General features: G+C 31.5%; 2 protein-coding genes across 2 annotated transcripts in view; both read left to right on the top strand.

Annotated features, from left to right (window-relative positions):
• The window catches only part of LOC106474043 (CAP-Gly domain-containing linker protein 1-like), a 29,620-nt gene that overhangs the window by 11,546 nt on the left and 4,102 nt on the right, over positions 1 to 13,972 (top strand). Inside the window, exons 6-7 of the mRNA XM_013934727.2 lie at positions 11,185 to 11,301; positions 13,619 to 13,766. Of these exons, the coding sequence (XP_013790181.1) occupies positions 11,185 to 11,287 (103 nt within the window). The 3' untranslated portion in view covers positions 11,288 to 11,301; positions 13,619 to 13,766. The remainder of the gene's footprint in view (positions 1 to 11,184; positions 11,302 to 13,618; positions 13,767 to 13,972) is intronic.
• The window catches only part of LOC106474042 (CAP-Gly domain-containing linker protein 1-like), a gene marked incomplete at its 3' end in the record, with an annotated part of 4,272 nt that continues 3,897 nt past the window's right edge, over positions 13,598 to 13,972 (top strand). Inside the window, exon 1 of the mRNA XM_013934726.1 lies at positions 13,598 to 13,766. Within this exon, the coding sequence (XP_013790180.1) occupies positions 13,598 to 13,766 (169 nt within the window). The remainder of the gene's footprint in view (positions 13,767 to 13,972) is intronic.

The raw sequence follows: 13,972 nt of genomic DNA, 5'->3' as shown, positions 1-13,972 counted from the left end.
AAACGGGTGGTAACGAAAAATGTTTTATATTGGTGTATTTAACAAAGTTTTCATGAATACTAAGAAATGATTTAAAGATGGAAAACAAAGAATGAAGTTAGAGAAGTATTTTTTTTTTATTACTCTAATATATATATATATATATATATACAGCGATTTTAAAAAATATTTCTTGTTCTCATTATGTAGACTTGTAAGGATCTTTTACATACATTTCAAGATAATTTAATTATATGTTATTTATTAAAAAATAGGTTCCGCTGAAGAACCATTAAAATATTTTGACATTAGATAAAAGTAAAACGTAGGTTTTCGTTAGGTTAATACGTTGTATTGATTGAAAGCTTACAGTGACTTCTTTTGTTATGTATAAATAAATAAATAAAAGTAACTATTTTTTCCTTCCATGCTGCTTGACATAACTTGGCACATGGTAAGAACGTCTGTTAGCGACCGTGTTGTCATTAATTTGTGGTGGTGGCTTGGTTTGTTGTTGATACTGGTGATAGGCAATCCTCTGTGGAATTATGTGTGTGTCTTAGCTTCTACTGGCGAAATAAAATAGAAATTTTTCTTTGATGTGACTTGTTTTCTGTTTTGTACATTGAATTTTAGTTTATGTAAGCCTAAATCAAGTAGTTTATACTAGAAAGAAAACGGAGAGATGGATCTGGTGAAATTGAACTCGATCTACATTTCAATCTTTTATTTATTTAGTTAAATCAGTCATTCTGGTTTCCCAAATTATATATACGAAATATGTGTTGGAATTATTTTTTCTTTTGTAAACTTTGGTATGAAGTACATTAATTCTGATTTGATCAGTGGTAAAACTGGAGATAACACATTATGACTCGTGTTTTATCTTCTCCTTCAAATGAAAATTTCAATGCTACTATTAATTTAAAGGTTTATAAAAATTTAAGTCCTTTAAGGTAATGCCCATCTTTGTATTTAAATTTTTTTTATTCCTGTTGGATACATCAAAAGCTAAGACTAATTAATAAAGGCATTGTTCTTTAAAATGAATATATAACGCATATAAGAAATTTTGATGTGATAACCTATTTTTTATTTATGATGCCAAGATTTAAATAAACCTGTTATTGCTGAATTTGTATTTCTAGCCTCTGATATATTATTAAAACAGTGTTCAATTAAAAGCAGATTGTATGATACATTTTTATAACATGATGTTTCTTTGTTGACATGTTTAGTTAGGTGATGAGTTAGTTACAATGTAGTAGTGCACCGAACAGAAACAGTCATTGATGTAATTACTGTGATGTAAAACTCTGACTGACACCCATCATGGGAAAGATTTTGATGTAAAACTCTGACTGACATCCATCATGGGAAAGATTTTGATGTAATTACTGTGATGTAAAACTGACTGACACCCATCATGGGAAAGATTTTGATGTAATTACTGTGATGTAAAACTGACTGACATCCATCATGGGAAAGATTTTGATGTAATTACTGTGATGTAAAACTCTGACTGACACCCATCATGGGAAAGATTTTGATGTAATTACTGTGATGAAAAACTCTGACTGACACCCATCATGGGAAATATTTTGATGTAATTACTGTGATATAAAGCTCTGACTGGTATTATGTAAAACATCCGTTAATATCATTACAATTACATAATGTTCTGACTGACATTATATAAGACATCCTTTAATATCATTACAATTACATAATGTTCTGACTGACATTATATAAAACATCCTTTAATATCATTACAGTTTCCTAATGCCCTGACTGACATTATATAAGACATCCTTTAATATCATTACAGTTTCCTAATGCCCTGACTGACATTATATAAGACATCCTTTAATATCATTACAGTTTCATAATGCCCTGACTGACATTATATAAGACATCCTTTAATATCATTACAGTTTCCTAATGCCCTGACTGACATTTATATAAGACATCCTTTAATATCATTACAGTTTCATAATGCCCTGACTGACATTATATAAGACATTCTTTAAATATCATTACAGTTTCATAATGCCCTGACTGAGATTTATATAAGACATCCTTTAATATCATTAGTTTCATAATGCCCTGACTGACATTATATAAGACATTTTTTAATATTGTTACAGTTTCATCATTATGTGGAACATCTGCTGATGTTATTAATGTCAGAATATTTAGTTAATATCCATCATATGAATTATTTGTTTTACACTTAGTACAGTGGCATGTAATATTCTAATATATATATATATTGTAAAACATTATTTTATAATAATGTGCTTGTAAAACAAACTTTAACATCATTATCGTGTTCTATAATACCTAGACAAACATCCATCACTTGAAACATCCATTGATACTCAGTGCAGCACATTTAAAACATAAAATTATAATTTTTTTCTTTTTTTTGTGAAGCACAAAATAACACAATGGGCTGTCTGTGCTAAGCCCACCATGGCTATTGAAACCCAAATTTTAGCATTATAAGCTTTCAGATAAACCACATCAAGGCAAAACACCTTTGTGTAAAGAAGACAACAATATTTGATATTCAGCATACTCTGACAGACTTGTTAATGCTTTAGCAAAATAACAAGCTATAACTCAGCAGTTGCTAGACGTCAGTTTCTGATCAGATCGTTTTAGAGTTTTCATATCACGGTGAGGTTTTGCATAATGATTAATTTGAACTTCGACTGGTTTACCGTGCAATGTTTATGAGCGTCCGTATTTCGGAGGTGATTTTTTTTTTTTACAGCAGACAATCATAGGTCAGAAAAGATGCTTTAAGACAACCATAAATTGTACTCTCTGAAATAAGTTTCTGAGCGTGAAGTTAAGAGAGTAAGATCATTTGGTTTGGTTTTATTTTTACCTCGCATCATATTTAATCTTTTAATTACAAAAACTTGATAGATGAGTTAAATCACATTCTAACACCTTTATAAAAAAAAAAATCCTATTGCAGAACTTGACACCTTCAAGAAGACAAGTAAACTGATTTAAAGCCACAAATTCTGTTAATATTAAAAGATTTATTTGTTCAATTAAGTCATACTTGTTACCAAATGAAAATAAGTAAACTATTTTTTGGAAAAAAGTCGTCGTTTTTTTTTTCACCTTCAACTGAAGCAGACAATTAAGTGACTTCCTTTGCCCAATCTATACCCATTAACTGGAATTTTTGTTTTGGATTTTCTATTAGGATTTAAATATGAAAACACTACATAAAAAATATGTGCACAAAAGCAGCAAGATTCACTTTAAAAAATCAAAAACTAGGGTTAGCTGGAAGCTTTGCAAAAATTACCTGAGGCCCACTGTATCAAATAAACTTTATATAATATTCTTCTGTTTTGTTCAACTGTTCGTAAAAGAATGAAAAAGAAGTAATAAAAACTTTGTAGAAGGTTTTATGTAGCTTGAAGACTAATGACCATTAAAGAAGTTTTTACATATATCCAATTTTCTACAATTAGAAACAACAATCTGTTTATCTCTAAAATGTGTTAAACTTTACTAATAAACATAGTTATAGCTCTTTTACTCTTCATTTACAGCTGTAATGAGCATTGTAAAATATGTTAACTGTATCATATAAACATTTAAAAAAAATCGTAATTTGTACAATGTAATTTTTAGTGTTTACATCTGACTATGATAGTTATTTGTTTTCTTTACATTTACTGAAAGTTTGAAATTTTACATGTAATACCAAAATATTATATTGAAATATCTGTTGTAATTAGATCAGTTTCACCAGCATGAACAAAGTTATAAACAAACTTATAGTTTGCAAGTAATTATTTGTTTTGATTGTTCGTACGTTGTGCTTTGCAGTGCAATTTTCTATTTCTTTGTTTTCATTCCGAAACTTCCACCCATTTGGTGGAGAAATCGAGGAAAGGTAGGTATATATTGCAATAAAAAATTCATCATATATTTCTTTGGCATCACACTATCTTTTGGTACCGTAGCTTGTATCGTAGAATGGTTTGTGTGTTGTTGAAATTTTATATAAATTCAACTTCACGTTGTTAGTTTAGAACATAATCGTTTTCAGAACATTTATTTGTGGTCAGGTGAAACTGTGTGTGTGTGAGAACATTTTTTTTTTATGCTTTATAGAGATAGAATCATAATAGTTTATGTTTTAGCTAGACTAATTTTTTGTATTGTACAATGGAAAAGAAATTGCCCCCACCCTTCGTATCAGAAAAGATGGTTCCTGAAATGTGTACAAAAACAATTACGCAATCAGAAAATAAAATAAAATAAATATACATTATTATTTTGGCTGAGATATTCCTTATTTACTAATTTTAGTTCACACTCAAGAAAATGTAATATTTAATACTTACAGAAACTATTTACATTTATTTTATTGAAATGGCAAACACTTCTTTATCATTTCTTCCCCCTAAAATAGTGTTTTTCAAACACCTTTACCCAATATTAAATATCGAACAGGTTCTTAGGAAATCTCCAATTCTAGTTATTCTACTTTTTACCACCAAAGCATGCATCATGCCTCTCAAAGCATTTTACACAGCAAGTCAGAGCTGTATACATTTACCGATCTGTATATTTTTAAATGTAAGTTGATGGTTTGTATTGAGTGTGGTTTTTGGCAAGAAAATAAATGCATTCTAAGCAATTGTCAGATTGTAAAAGGATGAAATTAAATTTCTTGGAAAATTAGATATAATGTAAAGAACAAAAAGTAAAAAAAAAATTCTCTTTGGAAGCCCTCGGTTGAGGCATGGAATCTACTTCCCTGATTAATGTTGGTTTTTTTTTGTATGTGAGCTAGTAACTTTAAGAAGTGATGCGCCAAATATGTGTAAAAGATGGAAGAACTTTTTTTGTTTTCAGGGCCTAGTGTTTGTGTAATATTTTCATGTGTCAAGTCTTACGGGATAATAACACGTATTCTGTGATCTTCTACTTAATCGATCCCACATTTATTTCATTTTTAAACATTCCATAATAATGAACACCCTTTTTTTTTTTAGAAGACGTTGCTCTTTCAAAGACATTCCTATTACTTGGGTTTGGTCAAGAGTGAATTTCTGAAAATTAAACATTTGTAGCATTAATAAAAATCAATATATTATTATCAGAAACTAAAATATTAGAATTGAAATACAGCATGTGTTCAAAGAAACTTTGAAAGCAAAAATAAAAATGAACCCATGTTTGAACATTATTAAACATGAATAAAATATCCAAGAAACTCTTTTTTTTTACCATACTTTCTATTCAAAAAGCACACGTTTTTCATAGACATATAAATTATTTGAAAAAGACTTTTTTAGTTGAAAACAAAGTGAGGTTATTTAAATTAGATCTCGGCTGTAAATTTATCCCTTGTATCTCAAACAGGAACGATAGCCTACAGAAAGCGTAGGGTTTTCACTCAAGTGTTTTTACAATACGAAACAAGCTTGTGCCTTATGAGTACTCTTGAATTGTAACAAATGAAAATTTCAAATGACATTTAAAAAAATTTGTAGAATATACGAGATGTCAAATTTCGCTTGTCTAACCTCAATGTTCTGTGACAAAACAAAATGTCACTTATTGCTCTTGGATTATCTTTGTGTGTGCCTTGTGTAAAGTGTTTTTTTAAAAATGAAATATTTTGATAGTAAGGTATGTTAGAATATGTTTTATAGGTAAGCTAACCCTTCACCTGGTGATATCTACCAGAATAACACATAAAGTGTTGACGAATAAATGGTGTGTCTTAAAGATATAAGTATTTCCATTAAAAAGAAATTCTCTGGTGTGTTTTTTTTATATTTTATATTTCTATGGAACAACTAGCAGAAGGATAAATTGACTGCTTATGTCAAAACTCAAAGAGGCTGTAGTCAGGACAAAACTGTTATTATATGCATTGAAATGTATAATACATACAATGATATGCAAACAGATTATACTTAAAACAAAATATGTGCTTTGAAATTCAGATGGGTTATACTTAAAACAAAATATGTGCTATGAAATTCAGAAGGGTTATACTTAAAACAAAATATGTGCTTTGAAATTCAGATGGGTTATACTAAACCAAATAATATGTGCATTGAAATTCAGATGGGTTATACTTAAAACAAAATATGTGCTTTGAAATTCAGATGGGTTATACTAAACCAAATAATATGTGCATTGAAATTCAGATGGGTTATACTTAAAACAAAATATGTGCTTTGAAATTCAGATGGGTTATACTAAACCAAATAATATGTGCATTGAAATTCAGATGGGTTATACTAAGCCAAATAATATGTACTTTGAAATTCAGATGGGTTATACTAAGCCAAATAATATGTACTTTGAAATTCAGATGGGTTATACTAAGCCAAATACTTTGAAATTCAGATGGGTTATACTAAGCCAGATAATATGTATATTGAAATTCGGACAGGTTATGGTAAATACAAAACACCGTACATTGAAATTCAGACAGGTTATAAAATAGATACAAATCACTTAGTGGGAAATATTTAATTATTTTTAATATTTTAAATGCCCGGCATGGCCAGGTGGTTAAGACACTCGACTCGCAATCTGAGGGTCGTGGGTTCGAATCCACGTCACACTAAACATGCTCGCCCTTTCAGCCGTGGGGGCATTATAATGTGACGGTCAATCCCACTATACGTTGGTAAAAGAGTAGCCCAAGAGTTGGCGGTGGGTGGTGATGACTAGCTGCCTTCCCTCTAGTCTTACACTGCTAAATTAGGGACGGCTACCGCAGATAGTCCTCGTGTAGCTTTGCGTGAAATTCAAAAACAAACAAACAAATATTTTAAACAGCTTGACACCTAAATAATTCCCATGAATCTCAAAACACCATACATAAAACACATAATATATACTTTGAAATTTAAACAAGGTATAGTAAAGACAAAACCCTTAATAGGTACGTTAAAACTCAGCCAGGATACATTAAAGGCAAAACATTACGTTGAAATTTAAACAGAAAAAATCATAATGTACATTGAAAGTATAAAAGGTACTACAGTAAAGACAAAGCCCTTAAAACTATTTACCTTGAAATGATTTTTTTTTATTACTGCAAATGAAATTTTAAAAATACCAAGCTAAAACTGTTATAAAATAGATGTTTGTTGGGCATTAAAAAAAGTCAAATTCGTTATTGTTTTGTGTTTGTATTCGTGTGATAATTGTTTAGCTGTAGTGAGACATAAAGCATTCGGACTTCGAATATAGCTTCGTTTATATGTTACTCCAGCTTGAATACATTGTAAAGGTAGTATGTTCTAAAAAATTCATCCTAACAAAAGATGGCACAAGCAGTTTGTGATGTAAATGATGTACTATGATATAATTAGAAGTATGTGTTTGTTTTAGAGCAAAGCCACGTTGGGCTAGCTGCTATGCCCATCATGGAGAGTCGAACCCCGGATCTTAGCTTTGTAAGTCTGTAATTCTTACTGCTGATCCACTAGGGGACAGAAGAGTGTGTGTGTTATATATATTATATTACATATGCATGACGTAACCAAATGATTTACTTAACACTGATTGCTGCTTGTAAGCAATCAAGATTGCAAACTTTGTTGCATGGAATGGCTTATTTCAAACTTATATAAGAAAATTATGTCTGTTCCACATCTGATAGGCCATGCATTCATCATGGATTATGCCTACCATATCTTTGGCCTGTATATGATTTATTGGCACAGTCTCCACTTCTGCATAAACTTACTCACTGCTTTTCCTACACCTTATTATAGGCTATGCTTTCATGGGTTATGTTTAGCCTAGTTTTATCCTGAATTTGGTTCAGCTGCAAGGTCTTGAGAAGACTCCTGCACAGAACTTTCTTGTTGTGTCTTTTCTGCACCCTTTGAAAAGCTTTCCACAGAATAACCCTCATTTTTTGTACATTTTTGCTAAGTGTCTCTTGAAGTAGTAAAATACACAGAAATTCCAACATGTGTATACCTCCCATTCTCACACTATACACTATGTAGATATAACTACATGCTTAAGCTACAGTCATCACAAACATCTAACTTATCTGCTATGTGATCTTGAACATCCTTCTCCTCATTGTGCTCACGTGAAGGATTTGGAAAATAATTTTGTGAAGATTGCAAGGATTATACCCATACATATTATGAAATACTGTAGAGCAGCACGAGAAACTTATTATCAGAGAAAGATTTAATTTTTTAACCACCTCTGAAAGGGTACAGTAAGAATATACCCTGAAGACTGTAGTTTATCTTGCATACCCAAAATATATCCTGGAACTATTGGAGAATAACAAACGGAGAAAATATGATCAAGAACTAATGATATGTAGGCGTTAGAGGAAGGGTTGAGACACACTGACAGCCCAAGGCACGCTCATGGAACTTATTATGACCCTGGGGCATTGGGTCACTTTTAATTTTTATATCTTCACGTGTTTCTGTATCCCTTCTGCTTTGCCCTTCAACACATCATCAGTTTCCATCTTCAACTACAGATGGGTATTTTTTTCACTTTTTTATCACTTAGTAATTCTTGGGCATATATAAATATGTTACTAATAAGTGCAAGTTGTCATATAGACTCTTTATTATGACAGTGGAAATACTAATAGGCACTGTTACATCATTCATGGCAGTTCCATAAGAATGTAAATTTTACCTAGTAACTGTTGTTTGGATGAATGTTCTCAAAAGCCACATAATTAAGAAGATGCTGATGACAGAATTAGTTAAAAGATAACGGGAAAATATGGTCCCACAAGATCTTAGACATCTTTGCTATGAATCTCCACCTAATGATTTAATAGAAAGTTTAAAAAATAGATGCTCTTGATGCATATTATTCTCTTTGCAATTTGTTCTGGGAAAGAAAAAAAAATTTTTAAGCATCAAAAAAGTTGTTGTAGTCATATTTATTGCAACAAATATTAAGCTAAGCTCCCCTTTCCTTTCCCTAATACCATCCACAGTCCCCAATTTTGGAACCACTATTCTAGATAATTGGCGATGAAAAATTTAGATTCTGACACTGTACTAACAATCAGTAAGTTTAATCCTGGCAAACCCAAACTTTAACATTGCCATCTGCCAGTATTGTTTATTTTACCAGTTATTACAACTGTTCCCAGTTAAAGTTGAATGTATTGAGCAAGTATCGAATTAATTGTTTGTTTTAACTTGGCACTTTTGTTGTTTGTCGATTATTAATTAGGTGTTTATTTTAACTTGGCTCTTTTGTTTGTCGAGTACTGATTAGGTGTTTATTTTAACTTGGCACCCTTGTTGTTTGTTGAATATTAATTAGGTGTTTGTTTTAACCTGGTACTTTTGTTGTTTGTCAAGTATTAATTATGTGTTTATTTTAACTTGGCACTCTTGTTGTTTGTCAAGTATTAATTATGTGTTTGTTTTAACTTGGCACTTTTGTTGTTTGTCCATTATTAATTAGGTGTTTGTTTTAACTTGGCACTCTTGTTGTTTGTAAAGTATTAATTAGGTGTTTATTTTAACTTGGCACTCTTGTTGTTTGTCAAGTATTAATTATGTGTTTGTTTTAACTTGGCACTTTTGTTGTTTGTCCATTATTAATTAGGTATTTATTTTAACTTGGCACTCTTATTGTTTGTCGAGTATTTGAACTTAAAAAGTGAAGCTTAAGACTCTACTGCACTTATAACAACGTTGGACTTTCAGTAATAGGTCAAGAAGTAGGGATTAGGAATGGGATTTCATAGTTGAAGGGAAGATGCAAACTACAGTTAGAAATGTATAAAATAACATAATTCTTTATATCTTCAGAAATATCCAACAAACTTTATAAATAAAGAATTTTATGAAAATAAAGTACCATTTGAAATATAAACTACAGTTTCTAAAAACAGCCTTTCAAGGAATTTTGAACTTTATTCCTAGAACATAAATGTGAAGTCGCTACTGGAGGCTAAACATGAAAATCTCCAATTTGAATCTTTTCTGCGATGAGAAGTATCTGACACAAAGGTGAACTCCCAGTTTCAAGCAAAATGATTTGTAACAATATTACTCAGTAGTAGCATGAGCAGAACAGAGCTACACAAGTGATGTAATTCATTGTATTCTTGATGACCTATGTCCAAAATGATAAACACTGTCAGTAATTCCATATAGAAATGTATTAATATTCCACAATGATCAGCAGAAAAAAATTATGTAATAAGTAAAGGCCGAGGTATTATAAGAACAATCTTGTCTTACCATGCTGCAAGCTGATAGGACAACAGGAAACATCTTTCGTTGTCGGTACTTTCTGATCGAATCAAGCTAGCTATATAGACTGACTTTATATTTTCACTTAGCTCCAAAAACACAAGATCTGTATAAACAGAATTCTTGATCCTGGGATGAGTCTTGTGACCAAATCATCAATTGGACAAGACCTTATAAGTAATTATCAATAACTTCTGAGTCAAGCAAGCTACTGAAATAGATTAAACTTGAATTTAAGCTTAGAAATTCTGCTACAGCTTCATGCAGTTCATAAACTGTTGTTGTATTAAACAAAGTTAAGTTTATAATATTTTACTTAAAGTTAGGTTTAAAACACTTAAACAGCAGCAAGTGGTTTCTTATAATAGAGTATTTTAGTTCAGTGAAAATGAGAGAGAGTGAATATTTTCTTGTTTATGAAACTAAACACTAATTATATAATAAACTGACAATACAATGCAGTCAGTCATTATTAGGTTGCATTGTTTTTTAAATAAAACTAAAATTTGGGCAAGCATACCGTTGAAATTGTTAAACTAAAAGAAATGAGTATAAATGGACAAGTATTCTAAAATATACCAGACTGTTACATAAGTTTTTAAAAATCATTGTTCCAATGTTGTTTTCAGTGAATAAGCACTTATGTGAATTTATATACAGGTATAAAGATATTGAGTAGGTGTTGTTTTTTGTCTTGTAATTTGCAGAATGTTTTTTTTTTTGTATTTTATGAGTGATTGATTGTTTGTTTTAAGTAATACCACATTTATCTCGAGGCTATCTTATTTACCTGATACTCGGTCAGATGTAGGTCTATGATAGAGGACTAATATTGGATATATCACATTTTTGTTTAGCCTGTTCTTGCCCGAGTTTATCTCTAATCATCACTTTATGAAGTTTAATTTGTTTTATTTCTGTTATACAGAGAGTCCAAACTTGTAAATGACTTTAATGATGAACGAGATATGCTTAAAAAGATGGTGTACTCAACTCAGTCTCTTCTGGAGGAGCGAGAAAATGATATATAAAGAAAGATCAAGAGGTAATAAAGTGAAACATGTAAGATTGAAATACAGTATAACTAAATTTGGTTGTGTGCATATATATATATATATATATATATGACTGTTTCAGTCCTGTAGTCCAGACATCAAACTTTATCAAAGCCAACAAACAGATGAGTTATTGTTTAATTTCACACACTATTTCTTTTTAAATGCTAGTAGGTATAGTAGCATCTATTACTGTGGTAAAACTGAATTAACCTATGAGCAATGGGATGGGTCTGCTTAATAACAGGAGATTCAGTCAAGATACCAATTATGAAGTAATGATAAATCTATGAATATCTAAGTCATGGTGTTGAATGGAATAATCAGATTGGACAAAAAGTTAAATATAAAATTTACAATCTTTAGTGCAACAAACATGGTGTTGAAGAACGCCTGACATGCCTGGTGGTTAGGGCACTCGACTCACAATCTGCAGATCACAAGTTTGAATTCCCATCACACCGAAGATGCTCTCCATTTCCTTTGTTGGGACATTATAATGTAACTGTCAATCCCATTATTTGTTGGTAAAATAGTAGTCCAAGAGCTAGTAGTGGGTGGTATTAACTAACTGCCCTCCCTCTATCACTGTTAAATTAGGGACAGCTAATGCAGATAGCTCTCACATAGATTTGCACAAAATTTCAAACAAAAACATAAAAAACTAAACTGTTTCTTTTACTGGATTTTCTCTTTAATCTGCTTCATGATCCTGTTCCAGATTGCTTAAGTCTTGTCTTTTAATTTGTCTATTTCTTTAGTAGTTACCTGGTCTTGTTTCTGTTACCATTCATCAACTTCCCCCCAGTGGCACAGCGGTATGTCTGCGGACTTACAATGCCAGAATCCAGGTTTCGATACCCGTGGTGGGCAGAGCACAGATAGCCCATTGTGTAGCTTTGTGCTTAACTTCAAACAAACCATTCATAAACAGTACCCAATAACCAGAGAAACATTATCTGTCGGTCATGTTGAATTGAGGGAAGTTAATTGCTGTATGTTTAGGACTCCATTTAGGAAATTAAAAATTAGCATAATGGACTACAGATCATGTTCTTGTATGCCTAAACAAACACTTGAGTGGCTTTTTATTTGCTGTTTAGATTTAAAGTTGATACACAATCACCACATGTTTATAGAAATTAACTTATTTTTGCCACTCACTTTGTCATATAATATGAGGGACCCCCTACTATGCATCTGTGTATATTTTGTTACCTATGCATTCTAGGGTTAATGTTAATTTCTGATCAAAGCAGGCTGCCTAAAGAAATCAAAACTAAAAAATCAGGCCAGTAATAAATACAGCTAAGTTAATATACTGTTATTAATTACTTACGATGATTAAAATGCAGTTTCATCAGTCAATATCCTGATATTTTCAGCTGTAATCTCAGTAATGTCTGATGAGATTCAGCCAACTCTGGAGGCTTACGCTAGTCTTAAAGCCATATACTAAGCTAACAATGCGATCTAGCTAATACTGTTAACGAAAGTAACAATGAAACCACGGGTGTAAGGCTGAGCAAGGTAGTGTTCATTTGAGGCTTTATGGGATATATTTTGATATGATCCCTTCCAGTGTTATGCATTTTAGGGGGTTAAAGTCCTTCACGTAGGTAAAGTAAAGTACTGAGGTCGTTGATCTTTTTAATTGTTTATTCACTTCAGTAATCTTTTGCCCGTGGCTTTAAAGAAAGAATAGGGTATAACTGTTACTTGCTCAGCTTTTTTAGTTTCTGTCCTCTCTCAAGAGCAGTGTACGTATATAGAGGGGACCATTTTAAAACTTCACCACACTTGTTATGTAGTCGCACGGCCAACTATGTATCAATGCTGCTACTTTTAAAGAAGAAATTAGCAATTGAATAATTAATACAAAATGTAAATTCTAGAGATATGAGTGATTATTTTTTATTTGGTATTCTACTTAATCTGAATATCTATATATGAAATTTGTTCGTATATATCCTCTACGTCTGTATATTTCCATTAAAAAACTCTCCAAGAACTCCTGTAAGAAGCGAAAATACCAAAGTTAACAACAAAATTAGAACATGTGGGAAACTTGCAGTGCATGTATCTTCTGGTGATGCTGCTAGTATTATAAGTAGGCATTGCGTCTAGGTTCTGTATTTATTACGAGAAGGGGTAGTTAAAATATCCAATTTTATGTGTTGTTAGGGTTAGCCTTATCTATGTTCAATGAACAAGTGATACGAAATTCTTTCCAGACAACACAGTTTTATAAACGTGTCTCATAGTGCATAGAATACCAGGGACTAAATGGTGTTTCCCTCCCCCCAGCTGGTAGTTTTGCGTGAACAAGATTCTCAGCTGCAGAACAGCAAGATTCTGTTACAGAATGTAGAACGAGAAAAGAAACAGTTAGAGAAAAAAGTTATGGAGATCCAAATGACATTGGCCAATTCACAGTCTAATGATAAGGTGGAAGGTAAGGAATATAAGATATATTAAATTAAAAACATATATATGACAGTTGGTACTTCTTGCCACGGCCATACTACCAGAATGCCCAGTAGTTCCGTTAGGAATGATAGATAATCTTATCCATCCAATCCTAGTTAGTAGAGGATTCTTAGTTCTGTTAGGAATGATAGATAATCTTATCCATCCAATCCTAGTTAGTAGAGGATTCTT

This window comes from Limulus polyphemus, unplaced genomic scaffold (assembly GCF_000517525.1).
Source record: "Limulus polyphemus unplaced genomic scaffold, Limulus_polyphemus-2.1.2 Scaffold6752, whole genome shotgun sequence".
NCBI lineage: Eukaryota > Metazoa > Arthropoda > Merostomata > Xiphosura > Limulidae > Limulus > Limulus polyphemus.
This window is presented reverse-complemented; position numbering and strand designations above follow the sequence as displayed.